The 17,475-nt window shown below is 37.7% G+C and overlaps 1 protein-coding gene across 2 annotated transcripts in view; it reads right to left on the bottom strand.

Annotated features, from left to right (window-relative positions):
* EIF2B3 (eukaryotic translation initiation factor 2B subunit gamma) overlaps positions 1-17,475 on the bottom strand; it is an 89,696-nt gene that overhangs the window by 52,286 nt on the left and 19,935 nt on the right. For both annotated transcript variants that reach the window (XM_053693555.1, XM_053693554.1), the window contains exon 7: positions 13,446-13,570. In XM_053693555.1, coding sequence (XP_053549530.1) covers positions 13,446-13,570 — 125 coding nt within the window. The remainder of the gene's footprint in view (positions 1-13,445; positions 13,571-17,475) is intronic.

The raw sequence follows: 17,475 nt of genomic DNA on the forward strand, positions 1-17,475 counted from the left end.
TCTTCGGACACAACATTGTCATGTTTTCTTGGGCAGTCATTCTAACTGTGGTATGATTAACATATGAACTTGCCATACATCAGAAACAAATATATCTTTCAAAAACAAAGCCTCTTCTTTAAAAGAAAGTCTTGATGACGGGTTTAAAAACATTTCATAACGTGCACCATGGAAAATAGATCAGACAGGAGAGTAAAAGTGCACTTGCACTTCCCTGTCTGAGCTATTTTCCGTGGGGCTAAAAATCACATACTCTTGCATTTTTTAAATTCGATGCGATTAATCGTGCAGCCCTAATATGTACACACATATATATATATATATATATATATATATATATATATATATATATATATATATATATATATATACACTGTGTGCAGAATTATTAGGCAAATGAGTATTTTGACCACATCATCCTCTTTATGCATGTTGTCTTACTCCAAGCTGTATAGGCTCGAAAGCCTACTACCAATTAAGCATATTAGGTGATGTGCTTCTCTGTAATGAGAAGGGGTGTGGTCTAATGACATCAACACCCTATATCAGGTGTGCATAATTATTAGGCAACTTCCTTTCCTTTGGCAAAATGGGTCAAAAGAAGGACTTGACAGGCTCAGAAAAGTAAAAAATAGTGAGATATCTTGCAGAGGGATGCAGCACTCTTAAAATTGCAAAGCTTCTGAAGCGTGATCATCGAACAATCAAGCATTTCATTCAAAATAGTCAACAGGGTCGCAAGAAGCGTGTGGAAAAACCAAGGCGCAAAATAACTGCCCATGAACTGAGAAAAGTCAAGCGTGCAGCTGCCAAGATGCCACTTGCCACCAGTTTGGCCATATTTCAGAGCTGCAACATCACTGGAGTGCCCAAAAGCACAAGGTGTGCAATACTCAGAGACATGGCCAAGGTAAGAAAGGCTGAAAGACGACCACCACTGAACAAGACACACAAGCTGAAACGTCAAGACTGGGCCAAGAAATATCTCAAGACTGATTTTTCTAAGGTTTTATGGACTGATGAAATGAGAGTGAGTCTTGATGGGCCAGATAGATGGGCCCGTGGCTGGATTGGTAAAGGGCAGAGAGCTCACACACCAGCAAGGTGGAGGTGGAGTACTGGTTTGGGCTGGTATCATCAAAGATGAGCTTGTGGGGCCTTTTCGGGTTGAGGATGGAGTCAAGCTCAACTCCCAGTCCTACTGCCAGTTTCTGGAAGACACCTTCTTCAAGCAGTGGTACAGGAAGAAGTCTGCATCCTTCAAGAAAAACATGATTTTCATGCAGGACAATGCTCCATCCCACGCGTCCAAGTACTCCACAGCGTGGCTGGCAAGAAAGGGTATAAAAGAAGAAAATCTAATGACATGGCCTCCTTGTTCACCTGATCTGAACCCCATTGAGAACCTGTGGTCCATCATCAAATGTGAGATTTACAAGGAGGGAAAACAGTACACCTCTCTGAACAGTGTCTGGGAGGCTGTGGTTGCTGCTGCATGCAATGTTGATGGTGAACAGATCAAAACACTGACAGAATCCATGGATGGCAGGCTTTTGAGTGTCCTTGCAAAGAAAGGTGGCTATATTGGTCACTGATTTGTTTTTGTTTTGTTTTTGAATGTCAGAAATGTATATTTGTGAATGTTGAGATGTTATATTGGTTTCACTGGTAAAAATAAATAATTGAAATGGGTATATATTTGTTTTTTGTTAAGTTGCCTAATAATTATGCACAGTAATAGTCACCTGCACACACAGATATCCCCCTAAAATAGCTATAACTAAAAACAAACTAAAAACTACTTCCAAAACTATTCAGCTTTGATATTAATGAGTTTTTTGGGTTCATTGAGAACATGGTTGTTGTTCAATAATAAAATTAATCCTCAAAAATACAACTTGCCTAATAATTCTGCACTCCCTGTATATATGTATACATAAAGTATTATAAACAAAGCACTCACTGGTCTTATCAAGTGATACAAACTTTTAATTTATTCCATAGTGACGTTACGGGGTGTTCAACCCTTCAAGTTTGTGTCACTTGATAAGACCAGTGAGTGCTTTGTTTATAATACTTTGTGGAATCCTTATAGCACCATGGCAATTGACTGATCTGTTTGTGAGAGCGCACCTACTCTCATGATCTATACACATTATATATATATATATATATATATATATATATATATATATATATATATATATATATATATATATATATATATATATATATATATATACACTGTATATATATATCAAGTAGCAAGGATGTGCACTCTCCCGTTCATAGCATCTGCCAGGGTGCTAGAAAAACATAATTTATGCTTACCTGATAAATTCCTTTCTTCTGTAGTGTGATCAGTCCACGGGTCATCATTACTTCTGGGATATTACTCCTCCCCAACAGGAAGTGCAAGAGGATTCACCCAGCAGAGCTGCATATAGCTCCTCCCCTCTACCTCACTCCCAGTCATTCGACCAAGGACCAACGAGAAAGGAGAAGCCAAGGGTGTAGTGGTGACTGGAGTATAACTTAAAAAATATTTACCTGCCTTAAAAAACAGGGCGGGCCGTGGACTGATCACACTACAGAAGAAAGGAATTTATCAGGTAAGCATAAATTATGTTTTCTTCTGTTAAGTGTGATCAGTCCACGGGTCATCATTACTTCTGGGATACCAATACCAAAGCAAAAGTACACGGATGACGGGAGGGATAGGCAGGCTCTTTATACAGAAGGAACCACTGCCTGAAGAACCTTTCTCCCAAAAATAGCCTCCGAGGAAGCAAAAGTGTCAAATTTGTAAAATTTGGAAAAAGTATGAAGCGAAGACCAAGTTGCAGCCTTGCAAATCTGCTCAACAGAGGCCTCATTCTTGAAGGCCCAAGTGGAAGCCACAGCTCTAGTAGAATGAGCTGTAATTCTTTCAGGAGGCTGCTGTCCAGCAGTCTCATAAGCTAAACGAATTATGCTACGAAGCCAAAAAGAAAGAGAGGTAGCAGAAGCCTTTTGACCTCTCCTCTGACCAGAGTAAACGACAAACAGAGAAGACGTTTGTCGAAATTCCTTAGTTGCCTGTAAGTAAAATTTTAGAGCACGGACTACGTCCAGGTTGTGCAGTAGACGTTCCTTCTTCGAAGAAGGATTTGGACACAAAGAAGGAACAACAATCTCTTGATTGATATTCCTGTTAGTGACTACCTTAGGTAAGAACCCAGGTTTAGTACGCAGAACTACCTTATCCGAATGAAAAATCAAATAAGGAGAATCACAATGTAAGGCTGATAATTCAGAGACTCTTCGAGCCGAGGAAATAGCCATTAAAAATAGAACTTTCCAAGATAACAACTTTATATCAATGGAATGAAGGGGTTCAAACGGAACGCCCTGTAGAACATTAAGAACAAGGTTTAAACTCCATGGTGGAGCAACAGTTTTAAACACAGGCTTAATCCTGGCCAAAGCCTGACAAAAAGCCTGGATGTCAGGAACTTCTGACAGACGTTTGTGTAACAGAATGGACAGAGCTGAGATCTGTCCCTTTAATGAACTAGCAGATAAACCCTTTTCTAAACCTTCTTGTAGAAAAGACAATATCCTAGGAATCCTAACCTTACTCCAAGAGTAACCTTTGGATTCACACCAATATAGGTATTTACGCCATATCTTATGGTAAATCCTTCTGGTAACAGGCTTCCTAGCCTGTATTAAGGTATCAATAACTGACTCAGAAAACCCACGTCTTGATAAAATCAAGCGTTCAATTTCCAAGCAGTCAGCTTCAGAGAAGTTAGATTTTGATGTTTGAAAGGACCCTGTATCAGAAGGTCCTGTTTCAGAGGTAGAGACCAAGGTGGACAGGATGACATGTCCACTAGGTCTGCATACCAAGTCCTGCGTGGCCATGCAGGTGCTATTAGAATCACTGATGCTCTCTCCTGTTTGATTCTGGCAATCAATCGAGGAAGCATCGGGAAGGGTGGAAACACGTAAGCCATCCTGAAATCCCAAGGTGCTGTCAGAGCATCTATCAGGACTGCTCCTGGATCCCTGGATCTGGACCCGTAACAAGGAAGCTTGGCGTTCTGTCGAGACGCCATGAGATCTATCTCTGGTTTGCCCCAACGTCGAAGTATTTGGGCAAAGACCTCCGGATGAAGTTCCCACTCCCCCGGATGAAAAGTCTGACGACTTAAGAAATCCGCCTCCCAGTTCTCCACTCCCGGGATGTGGATTGCTGACAGGTGGCAAGAGTGAGACTCTGCCCAGCGAATTATCTTTGATACTTCCATCATTGCTAGGGAGCTTCTTGTCCCTCCCTGATGGTTGATGTAAGCTACAGTCGTGATGTTGTCCGACTGAAACCTGATGAACCCCGAGTTGTCAACTGGGGCCAAGCCAGGAGTGCATTGAGAACTGCTCTCAATTCCAGAATGTTTATTGGCAGGAGACTCTCCTCCTGACTCCATTGTCCCTGAGCCTTCAGAGAATTCCAGACGGCACCCCAACCTAGAAGGCTGGCGTCTGTTGTTACAATTGTCCAGTCTGGTCTGCTGAATGGCATCCCCCTGGACAGATGTGGCCGAGAAAGCCACCATAGAAGAGAATTTCTGGTCTCTTGATCCAGATTCAGAGAAGGGGACAAGTCTGAGTAATCCCCATTCCACTGACTTAGCATGCACAGTTGCAGTGGTCTGAGGTGTAAGCGTGCAAAGGGTACTATGTCCATTGCCGCTACCATTAAGCCGATTACCTCCATGCATTGAGCCACTGACGGGTGTTGAATGGAATGAAGGGTGCGGCAAGCACTTTGAAGTCTTGTTAACCTGTCCTCTGTCAGGTAAATCTTCATTTCTACAGAATCTATAAGAGTCCCCAGGAAGGGAACTCTTGTGAGTGGAACGAGTGAACTTTTCTTTTCGTTCACCTTCCATCCATGTGACCTTAGAAATGCCAGTACTAACTCTGTATGAAACTTGGCAGTTTGAAAGCTTGAAGCTTGTATCAGAATATCGTCTAGGTATGGAGCTACCGAGATTCCCCGCGGTCTTAGTACCGCCAGAAGAGCACCCAGAACCTTTGTGAAGATTCTTGGAGCTGTAGCCAATCCGAATGGAAGAGCCACAAACTGGTAATGCCTGTCTAGGAAGGCAAACCTTAGGTACCAGTAATGATCTTTGTGAATCGGTATGTGAAGGTAAGCATCTTTTAAATCTACAGTGGTCATGTACTGACCCTCTTTGATCATAGGTAAAATTGTCCGAATAGTCTCCATCTTGAACGATGGAACTCTTAGGAATTTGTTTAGGATCTTTAAGTCCAGAATTGGTCTGAAAGTTCCCTCTTTTTTGGGAACCACAAACAGATTTGAGTAAAACCCTTGTCCCTGTTCCGACCGTGGAACTGGATGGATTACTCCCATTAACAAGAGCTCTTGTACGCAGCGTAGAAACGCCTCTTTCTTTGTCTGGATTGTTGAAAACCTTGACAGATGAAATCTCTCTCTTGGAGGAGAGTATTTGAAGTCCAGAAGGTATCCCTGAGATATTATCTCTAGCGCCCAGGGATCCTGGACATCTCTTGCCCAAGCCTGGGCGAAGAGAGAAAGTCTGCCCCCCACTAGATCCGATCCCGGATCGGGGGCCCTCAATTCATGCTGTTTTAGGGGCAGCAGCAGGTTTCCTGGCCTGCTTGCCCTTGTTCCAAGACTGGTTAGGTCTCCAGTTTTGTCTGTAGCGAGCAACAGATCCTTCTTGCTTTGGGGCAGAGGAAGTTGATGCTGCTCCTGCTTTGAAATTCCGAAAGGAACGAAAATTAGACTGTTTGGCCTTAGGTTTGGCCCTGTCTTGAGGCAGGGCGTGGCCTTTACCTCCTGTAATGTCAGCGATAATTTCTTTCAACCCGGGCCCGAATAAGGTCTGCCCTTTGAAAGGTATGTTAAGTAATTTAGATTTAGAAGTAACATCAGCTGACCAGGATTTTAGCCACAGCGCCCTGCGTGCCTGAATGGCGAATCCTGAATTCTTAGCCGTAAGTTTAGTTAAATGTACTACGGCCTCCGAAATGAATGCATTAGCTAGTTTAAGAACTCTAAGCCTGTCCGTAATGTCGTCCAGAGTAGCTGAACTAATGTTCTCTTCCAGAGACTCAATCCAGAATGCCGCTGCAGCCGTGACCGGCGCAATGCATGCAAGGGGTTGCAATATAAAACCTTGTTGAACAAACATTTTCTTAAGGTAACCCTCTAATTTTTTATCCATTGGATCTGAAAAAGCACAGCTATCCTCCACCGGGATAGTGGTACGCTTAGCTAAAGTAGAAACTGCTCCCTCCACCTTAGGGACCGTTTGCCATAAGTCCCGTGTGGTGGCGTCTATTGGAAACATTTTTCTAAATATCGGAGGGGGTGAGAACGGCACACCGGGTCTATCCCACTCCTTAGTAACAATTTCAGTAAGTCTCTTAGGTATAGGAAAAACATCAGTACTCGCCGGTACCGCAAAATATTTATCCAACCTACACATTTTCTCTGGTATTGCAACTGTGTTACAATCATTCAGAGCCGCTAACACCTCCCCTAGTAATACACGGAGGTTTTCCAGCTTAAATTTAAAATTTGAAATATCTGAATCCAGTCTATTTGGATCAGAGCCGTCACCCACAGAATGAAGTTCTCCGTCCTCATGTTCTGCCACCTGTGACGCAGTGTCTGACATGGCCCTAATATTATCAGCGCACTCTGTTCTCACCCCAGAGTGATCACGCTTGCCTCTTAGTTCTGGTAATTTAGCCAAAACTTCAGTCATAACAGTGGCCATATCCTGTAAAGTTATCTGTAATGGCCGCCCAGCTGTACTGGGCGCCACCATATCGCGCACCTCCCGAGCGGGAGATGCAGGTACTGACACGTGAGGCGAGTTAGTCGGCATAACTCTCCCCTCGTTGTTTGGTGAAATTTGTTCTATTTGTACAGATTGACTTTTATTTAAAGTAGCATCAATACAGTTAGTACATAAATTTCTATTGGGCTCCACTTTGGCATTGCAACAAATGACACAGGTATCTTCCTCTGAATCAGACATGTTTAACACACTAGCAAATAAACTTGCAACTTGGAATACAATTCTATTAGAATATTATTAAAAACGTACTGTGCCTTTAAGAAGCACAGAAAATTTATGACAGTTGAAAATTAATAAATTGAAACAGTTATAGCCTCAATCCTTGTAAACAACACAACTTTAGCAAAGGTTTGATCCCATTAGCAGAAGACAACTAATTCTGAAAGCAGAAAAAAAATTACAGAATAAACGTTTTTTTATCTCAGTCAACTATAATCTCACAGCTCTGCTGAGAGAAATTACCTCCCTCAAAACAAGTTTTGAAGACCCCTGAGTTCTGTAGAGATGAACCGGATCATGCAGGAAATACAATGAGCTGCTGACTGAAATTTCTGATGCGTAGCAAAAGCGCCAAAAAACAGCCCCTCCCCCTCACACACAGCAGTGAGAGAGAACAGAAACTGTCAGAAAAAAGATCAAGCAACTGCCAAGTGGAAAAATAGTGCCCAAACATTTATTCACTCAGTACCTCAGCAATGAAAACGATTTTACATTCCAGCAAAAACGTTAAACATAATTTCTTAGTTATTAAAAAGTTTTATGTACTTCTTACAGTGTAATTCCAGTGAAGTACCATTCCCCAGAATACTGAAGTGTAAAGTATACATACATGACATTATATCGGTATGGCAGGATTTTCTCATCAATTCCATTGTCAGAAAATAAAAGCTGCTACATACCTCTATGCAGATTCATCTGCCCGCTGTCCCCTGATCTGAAGTTTACCTCTCCTCAGATGGCCGAGAAACAGCAATATGATCTTAACTACTCCGGCTAAAATCATAGTAAAACTCTGGTAGATTCTTCTTCAAACTCTGCCAGAGAGGTAATAACACACTCCGGTGCTATTTTAAAATAACAAACTCTTGATTGAAGATATAAAACTAAGTATAATCACCATAGTCCTCTCACACATCCTATCTAGTCGTTGGGTGCAAGAGAATGACTGGGAGTGACGTAGAGGGGAGGAGCTATATGCAGCTCTGCTGGGTGAATCCTCTTGCACTTCCTGTTGGGGAGGAGTAATATCCCAGAAGTAATGATGACCAGTGGACTGATCACACTTAACAGAAGAAATATTCATATCAACAAGAAAAACTTGCACTCACTGGTATTTTCAACCCAATTTTACTGTGACAGTGTAACGTTTCGGGGATAATATCCCCTTCCTCAGACCATATATATATATATTACACATACACACACATTTAGACATGTATATATATGTATCTCTATGTTAAAGCCCTATGCCTACCTTTTTTTTCCTAACACCTGAAACTTCATATCTTTGAGCCCTTTCAACTTTTTTTGTGCAATATTTTGTTAAAATTTTTTATTAGATAGTGTTATTATGAGTGTAACTGTACTGTGTAATGTATATTTATTATATAGTGTTATTATGTGTGTAACTGTACTGTGTAATGTATATTTATTAGATAGTGTTATTATGTGTGTAACTGTACTGTGTAATGTATATTTATTAGATGGTGTTATTATGTGTGTAACTGTACTGTGTAATGTACATTTATTAGATGGTGTTATTATGTGTGTAACTGTACTGTGTAATGTATATTTATTATATAGTGTTATTATGAGTGTAACTGTACTGTGTAATGTATATTTATTATATAGTGTTATTATGTGTGTAACTGTACTGTGTAATGTATATTTATTAGATAGTGTTATTATGTGTGTAACTGTACTGTGTAATGTATATTTATTAGATAGTGTTATTATGAGTGTAACTGTACTGTGTAATGTATATTTATTATATAGTGTTATTATGAGTGTAACTGTACTGTGTAATGTATATTTATTATATAGTGTTATTATGAGTGTAACTGTACTGTGTAATGTATATGTATTATATAGTGTTATTATGTGTGTAACTGTACTGTGTCATGTATATTTATTATATAGTGTTATTATGAGTGTAACTGTACTGTGTAATGTATATTTATTATATAGTGTTATTATACGTGTAACTGTACTGTGTAATGTATATTTATTAGATAGTGTTATTATGAGTGTAACTGTACTGTGTAATGTATATTTATTATATAGTGTTATTATGTGTGTAACTGTACTGTGTCATGTATATTTATTAGATAGTGTTATTATGAGTGTAACTGTACTGTGTAATGTATATTTATTATATAGTGTTATTATGAGTGTAACTGTACTGTGTAATGTATATTTATTATATAGTGTTATTATGAGTGTAACTGTACTGTGTAATGTATATTTATTATATAGTGTTATTATGTGTGTAACTGTACTGTGTAATGTATATTTATTAGATAGTGTTATTATGTGTGTAACTGTACTGTGTAATGTATATTTATTATATAGTGTTATTATGAGTGTAACTGTACTGTGTAATGTATATTTATTATATAGTGTTATTATGAGTGTAACTGTACTGTGTAATGTATATTTATTATATAGTGTTATTATGTGTGTAACTGTACTGTGTAATGTATATTTATTATATAGTGTTATTATGTGTGTAACTGTACTGTGTAATGTATATATATTAGATAGTGTTATTATGTGTGTAACTGTACTGTGTAATGTATATTTATTATATAGTGTTATTATGTGTGTAACTGTACTGTGTAATGTATATTTATTAGACAGTGTTATTATGTGTGTAATTGTACTGTGTAATGTATATTTATTAGATAGTGTTATTATGAGTGTAACTGTACTGTGTAATGTCTATTAGATAGTGTTATTATGAGTGTAACTGTACTGTGTAATGTATATTTATTAGATAGTGTTATTATGAGTGTAACTGTACTGTGTAATGTATATTTATTAGATAGTGTTATTAGGTGTGTAACTGTACTGTGTAATGTATATTTATTAGATAGTGTTATTATTAGTGTAACTGTACTGTGTAATGTATATTTATTAGACAGTGTTATTATGAGTGTAACTGTACTGTGTAATGTATATTTATTAGATAGTGTTATTATGTGTGTAACTGTACTGTGTAATGTATTTTTATTAGATAGTGTTATGTGTGTAACTGTACTGTGTAATGTATATTTATTAGATAGTGTTATTATGTGTGTAACTGTACTGTGTAATGTATATTTATTAGATAGTGTTATTATGTGTGTAACTGTACTGTGTAATGTATTTTTATTAGATAGTGTTATTATGTGTGTAACTGTACTGTGTAATGTATTTTTATTAGATAGTGTTATTATGAGTGTAACTGTACTTTTACATGTATTTTTTTATGTGTTTTGTGACTTTTTTGTTTAGCAAAACAGAACAGAACTCAGAGGACGCGCTATCCTGAAGAGCGATAACTTCAAATGCGCTCAAGCGATCGTGTTTACTTTCAACTTGTAATACAAGCGCTACATCCGACGCGCCACTCGTAATCTGACCCACAATGTTTAATTACTCATGATTAATACATTTTTATTATTTATTTCACCTGCTTTTTTTTTGTAAATTATCTCTGAAAGTTGTAGTGTTTCAACTCTCCCCATAGAGGCCGGAGTGCATTCCATGGAATACAGAATGCTGACATTCCTGCATATTGAATAGTGATTGGAGATATCGAGAGGGGCTTATTTATATTTGTCCCTAATTGGCAACAGCTAAGAATGCAACATAAACAACATTCCAGAGTCATGTCAAGAGGAGTCTCTGGGGCCTGCACAATAATGAACATTTTCTTTTTGTATACAGATATTTTGTAATACTGTGAATACTTTTCATGCATAAATAAATATAAAAATATTTTTATGTCCGTTTAAATTAAATCTAATACAGCAGTAACCACAGTTTACTTCCTGTGAATGCTGATTAGCTGTTAGGGAGGGGCCACTATTGTTCATTGGCTGACGGTACTGCCTGCTACGCACATCAGCCAGTGAGTATACAGCTTTTATGCAGGGTTTCTTCAAGCACATTTTTACATGTTGCTCTTTCATATGGATGATAGAAAATGTTAGGGTACAAAGTCCCTGTAGAGGAATATATATGTGAAGTACGGCCTCATATAGGTCACATTGTACTGTTAATCAACCCACAGAAAAAGTGTTACAATCAGCTTGTGTTTGTGGGAGTGAATTAACCCCTTACCAACCGAGGATGTGTCAGGCACGTCCTATAAAAAGTGTCAGTTAAGGACCAAGGACGTGCCTGACATGTCCTCTGGGGTTTCAAGCGCTGGAAACGATCGGGATCGCTTCCAGGCGCTTTCAGGGTATTGCAGCGATGCCTTAATATTGAGGAATCGTGCAATACCCTTTTTAAGAACACAGATGCAGAGAGAGCAAACTGGGTACTGGCAGTTGCCAGTACCCACGATGGCAGCAAATAGGTAGAGGGGGAGGGTTAGAGAGGTGCTTGGGGGGGGATCCAACACTGCAGCATATGTACAATAAAAAAATAAATAAAGCCTTTTATTTTAGTACTAGCAGACTTTCTGCCAGTACTTAAGATGGCGGTGACAATTGTGAGGTGGGGGAGGGAAGAGAGCCGTTTGAGGGGGGTCAGGGAGGGATCAAGGGGTGGGATGTGTCAGGTGGGAGGCTGATCTCTACACTAAAGCTAAAATTAACCCTATAAGTTACCTAATTAATCCCTTAACTGCTGGACATAATACAAGTGTGGGACACAGTGGCGTTTAGCGGCCTTCTAATTACCAAAAAGCAATTCCAAAGCCATATATGTCTGTTATTTCTCAATAAAGGGGATCCCAGAGAAACATTTACAACCATTTGTGCCATAATTGCACAAGCTGTTTGTAAATAATTTCAGTGAGAAACCTATAGTTAGTGAAAAAGTTAACGCTTTTTTTATTTGATTGCATTTGGCGGTGAAATGGTGGCATGAAATATACCAAAATGGGCCTAGATCAATACTTTGGGTTGTCTACTACACTACAGCTAAAGTTAACCCTAGAAGCTCCCTACAATCTACCTAATTAACTCCTTCACTGCTGGTCAAAATACAAATGTGGTGTGCAGCGGCATTTAGGGGCCTTCTAATTACCAAAAAGTAATGCCAAAGCCATAAATTGCTGCTATATCTGAACAAAGGGGATCCCAGAGAAGCATTTATAACCATTGGTGCCATAATTTGTAAAGCAAAGTTTGTGAAAAAGTTTACTTTTTTTTTTATTTGATCGCATTTAGCGGTGAAATGGTGGCATGAAATATACCAAAATGGGCCTAGATCAATACCTTGGGATGTCTACTAAAAAAAAAGATATACATGTGAAGGGTTATTCAGGGATTCCTGACAGATATCAGTGTTCCAATGTAACTATCGCTAATTTTTTTTAAAAAAATGGTTTGGAAATAGCAAAGTGCTACTTGTATTTATTGTTCTATAACTTGCAAAAAAAGCAAAGAACGTGTAAACATTGGCTATTTCTAAACTCAGGACAAAATGTAGAAACTATTTGGCATGGGTGTTTTTTGGTGGTTGTAGATATGTAACAGATTTTGGGGATCAAAGTTAGAAAAAATTAGTTTTTTTCCATTTTTTCATCATAATTTATAAAAAAATTTATAATAAATTAGAAGATATGATGAAAATAATGTTATCTTTAGAAAGTACATTTAATCGCAAAAACAATGGTATATAATATGTGTGGGTACAGTAAATGAGTAAGAGGAAAATTACAGCTAAACATAAACACCACAGAAATGAAAAATAGCCCTGGTCCTTAAAGGTAATTTTTTTTAAAAATGGTCCGGTCACTAAGGGGTTAAAGGGACATGAAACCAAAAAAATTTCTTTCATGATTCAGAAAGAGCATGCAATTTTAAACAACTTTCCAATTTACTTCTATTATTTAATTTGCTTCCTAAGCTCAGGAGCAGCAAAGAACCTAGGTTCTAGCTGCTGATTGGTGGCTGCATATATATATATATATATATATATATATACCGATTGTCATTGGCTCACCCATGTGTTTCGTTAGAAACCAGTAATGCATTGCTGCTCCTTCAACAAAGGATACCAAGGGAATGAAGCAAATTTGATAATAGACGTAAACTGGAAAGTTGTTAAAAAACTGTATTTTCTACCTAAATCATGAAAAAAATGGGTTTCAAGTTATTCAAGTTTGGTAGGGAAATGAGTGAAAAAAATTCATAAAACATAGGATCCATATTTTATGTGAGAAAAAATAAATCAAGGGCTTCCGACTCTGCCGAAAAAGATGGGGGTCTCTGAGGAAGCCTGTGAGGGCCGCCTGTTGCCCACTCTAGAACACACAATATGAAAGGAGAAAACATACCAGAAACAGCTTGTGACAAAGCAGTACGGGGACCATTTCCTCACCTTTGGGATTGGTTTCCTTGTTCCCGTCATGCTCGTGCTCCTGATCCTGTCTGGATGACACAGCTGCTGAGAATTGTTTGCGCACCAGGTACGGCACCAGCTCTCTACGAATGGATGAGAAGGACCTGCAGGGAGAAGCTGAATTCCATTAATCAAATGACACTTATCACATTGAATGATAAATCACACTCACCTAGATTACGAGTTTTGCATTGTTGCATGGTACACTCACTATTGATCGAATATATGATCAATCTTGTTCATTCTTCTTAAATGTGCACACAAATTTTCACTTTATACATTATATAGCCATTTACGTACAATGACATAATAAATAATATCTCCCTTCCGTTAAATCACCAGCCCTCAGTGACGTCATATACCTTTTGCCGTCTTTCGTCCAATCATCTATCCTGTCGCCAGACAGGCTTCCTTCAATGCAACTGGATTTGTGCATGCACATTAATGTGCAATTCGAGCAATTCTAACATCGAGCGAGCAAACCCTCTGACGTGTAGAGAGGGTGGAGACCAGATCAACACAGACAATATTCAGTGAAACATCTAAGGGGGCGGAGCGAGGCGGAGAGATGCGGCGCAACAAGGTTTTGATAATGTATTAAAATTTACATTAAAATACATTAAAAAAATAATGAATTGATAATGCGGTTTAATACTTATATAAACTAATCTAAATATGTAATTTGCAAATAATGGAGTTTACCATCACGTTAACGCTGAAAAAAATTCAATTTCAGCGGTAATGGCCAGGAACGGATATTACGGGTCGTGTCCGTATTGCCATACTGCAAGCATTTTAGCCTGTAAAGCAATGTCAACCCCGCACTCAAAAAAATGACGTTTTTGCATGGGATTTCCATAGCGCCAGTATTACAGGTTGTGCGTTCAGGCTAAAATGCATGCATTACAGCTTATACCGACACGATACAGATACATACCGCCATCTGAGAGCAGTAGTTATGGATTTTGTGTAACAAAAATGTTTCACAAAACTCATAACTAAACTGTTACAAAGTACACTAACACCCATAAACTACCTATTAACCCCTAAACCGCCGGCCTCCCGCATCGCAAACACTATATTAAACCTATTAACCCCTAATCTGCCGTCCACCCACATCGCGACTATTAAATACATGTATTAACCCCTAATCTGCCACCCACCCACATCGCAACAACACTAAATTAAAGTATTAACCCCTAAACCTAACACCCCCCTAACTTTAAATTAAAATGACTCTAAAATAAATAAATAAAAACTTACCTGTGAAATAAACATAAACCTAACATTAAACTATAAATTAAAATAACATAACTATTCTAATAAATAAAAAAAACTACCAATTAAAATATATAAAATTCAAATGTTAAAAAACTAACACGACGAAAAAAATTTAAAAATCTAAATTACAACTAAAAAAAAAACAAATCTTACGAAAAATTTAAAAAATCTAAGTTTACCAAAAATAATTAACAATAAAATCACGAAAAATAAAAAAACACTAAAATTACAAAAAAATAAACAAAATTATCAAAAATAAAAACAAATTACACCTAATCTAATAGCCCTATAAAAATCCCCCCCCAAAATAAAACACCCCCTAGCCTACAATAAACTACCAATAGCCCTTAAAACGGCTTTTTGTAGGGCATTGCCCTAAAGAAATCAACTCTTTTACCTGTAACAAAAAAACAAAGTCTTTAAAGGGCATTTAGCTCTTTTTCAAAGCCCAAAGCCAAAAACAAAAACACCCAAAAAATGAAGAAAAAAAAACCTAACACTAACCCCAGAAGATCTACTCACGGTTTCTGAAGTACGGACATCCATCTCCACCCAGACGGCCAGGTCTTCATCCATCACGGGGGCGTCTTCTATCTTCATCCCGGCGGCGTGGAGCAGAGCCATCCTGGAAGCAGAAGACATCTTACGCGGAGCATCCTCTTCATACGGTTGCCGCTGTACACTGAAGTTGAATGCAAGGTAGACGTTTCAAAATGGCGTACCTTGCATTCCTATTGGCTGATTTGATTCTTCAAATTCAAATCAGCCAATAGGATGAGAGCTTCTGAAATCCTATTGGCTGTTCAAAACAGCTAATAGGATGAGACCTACTGAAATCCTATTGGCTCTTCAAATCAGGATTTTTTTTTAGAGTTAGGCTTTTTATTTTAGGGGTTGGTTGGGTGTGGGGTTTACTGTTGGGGGGGACTTTGTATTTTTTTTCCAGGTAAAAGAGATGATTTCTTTAGGGCAATGCCCTACAAAAGGCCCTTTTTAAGGGCTAATGGTTAGTTTATTGTAGGCTAGTGGGTGTTTTTATTTTGTTTTTGTTTTTTATTTTTTATAGGGATTAGATTTATTTTCATAATTTATTAGATTAAGTGTAATTGTTTTTATTTTTGATAATTTTGTTTATTTTTTGTAATCTTAGTGTTTTTTATTTTTCGTGATTTTAGTGTTAATTATTTTTGGTAAACTTAGATTTAAATTTTTCGTAGGATTTGTTTTTTTTTAGTTATAATTTAGATTTTTTTTGTTTTCTTGATGTTAGATTTTTTAAATTTGTAATTTAGATATTTAAATTGGTAGTATTTTTTATTTTATTAGAAAAGTAAGGTTAGGTTAATTTATAGTTTAATGTTAGGTTTATTTTTATTTCACAGGTAAGTTTTTATTTATTTAAATAGAGTTATATTGTAATTTTAATTTAAAATTAAGGAAGTGTTAGGTTTAGGGGTTGTTTAATTTAGTGTTTTGCGATGTGGGGAGCCTGCGGTTTAGGGGTTAATAGGTTTATTTAGTGGCAGGGGATGTGGGGGGCAGCGGATTAGGGGTTAATAGGTTTATATAGTGGCAGAGATGTGGGAGGTCGAAGGTTTAGGGGTTAATAACTTTATTTAGTAGTGGCAATGTCAGAGAGCTGTTAGAGAGCGGCGGAATAGGGGTTAATAACTTTATTATAGTGGAGGCGATGTTGGGGTGCAGGGGAATAGGGGTTAATAACTTTATTATAGTGGCAGTGATATCGGGGAGAGGCGGAATAGGGGTTAATAACTTTATTTAGGTGTCTGCGATGTTGGGGCGGCAGATTAGGGGTTAATAACTTTATTTAGGTGTAAGCAATGTTGGGGTGGTGGATTAGGGATGTTTAGACTTGGGGTTTATATTAGGTTTAAATGTAACTTTTTTCCCCCATAGACATCAATGGGGTTGATTTTTCATTCTACACTCTCTCCCCATTTATGTCTATGGGGCAAAGCGTGCATGAGCACGTCAAATCAGCCCTTGGATTTTGTGCGGTATGGAGCTTAAAGCAACCATATTGCACACACAAGGAGGCTCTTCAGTAAGTCGGAATGGCAGCACTATGAATGGTGAAATAACGCAAATTTTGTTCTGTTCCTTTCGCACCCTGCTTAGCGCAAAACTCGTAAAATCTAGGTGACTGTGTAGTAATTTTACACTGCAATACAATACTAACATAGATCATACATCCAGATGTGAAATCAGACCTTAGCTCCAGCTAACAATAAAATAATATAAAACACCTTTATGCATCTAAAAAAAACTTATTAAATTAATTTTCTGTACTAACCCCTAACAATGTTGCCAAGTTATTCCTATTTTGATAAATATACTATATTTAGGAAAGATTCTAGATCACTCAGAGTAAAGTTATGCTCCCTTCTCCAAATAACTCCGGGTATTGTTTGAAGCAGGATGATCTTGTACCAGAAGCTGTATTTATTTAATATTTTATTTTAGGGTAGACAGATACACAGATACATGTCATTAAAAAGTATAAAGGGATATGAAACCTAAAAAATGTATTTTGTGATTCAGTCAAAGCATACAATTTTTTTTTTTTTTTCCAATTTACTTTTAATTAGGGATAGACCGATGTTTCGGCGCGGCCAATTATTAGGGCTGGTATTTGGAATTTCTGAATTAATCGGTATCTGCCAGAAACTTACCGATATTACCGATATGGACCAAATCAAAAGAAATT

Source organism: Bombina bombina, chromosome 10 (genome assembly GCF_027579735.1).
Source record: "Bombina bombina isolate aBomBom1 chromosome 10, aBomBom1.pri, whole genome shotgun sequence".
In the NCBI taxonomy this organism is placed as follows: Eukaryota; Metazoa; Chordata; class Amphibia; order Anura; family Bombinatoridae; genus Bombina; species Bombina bombina.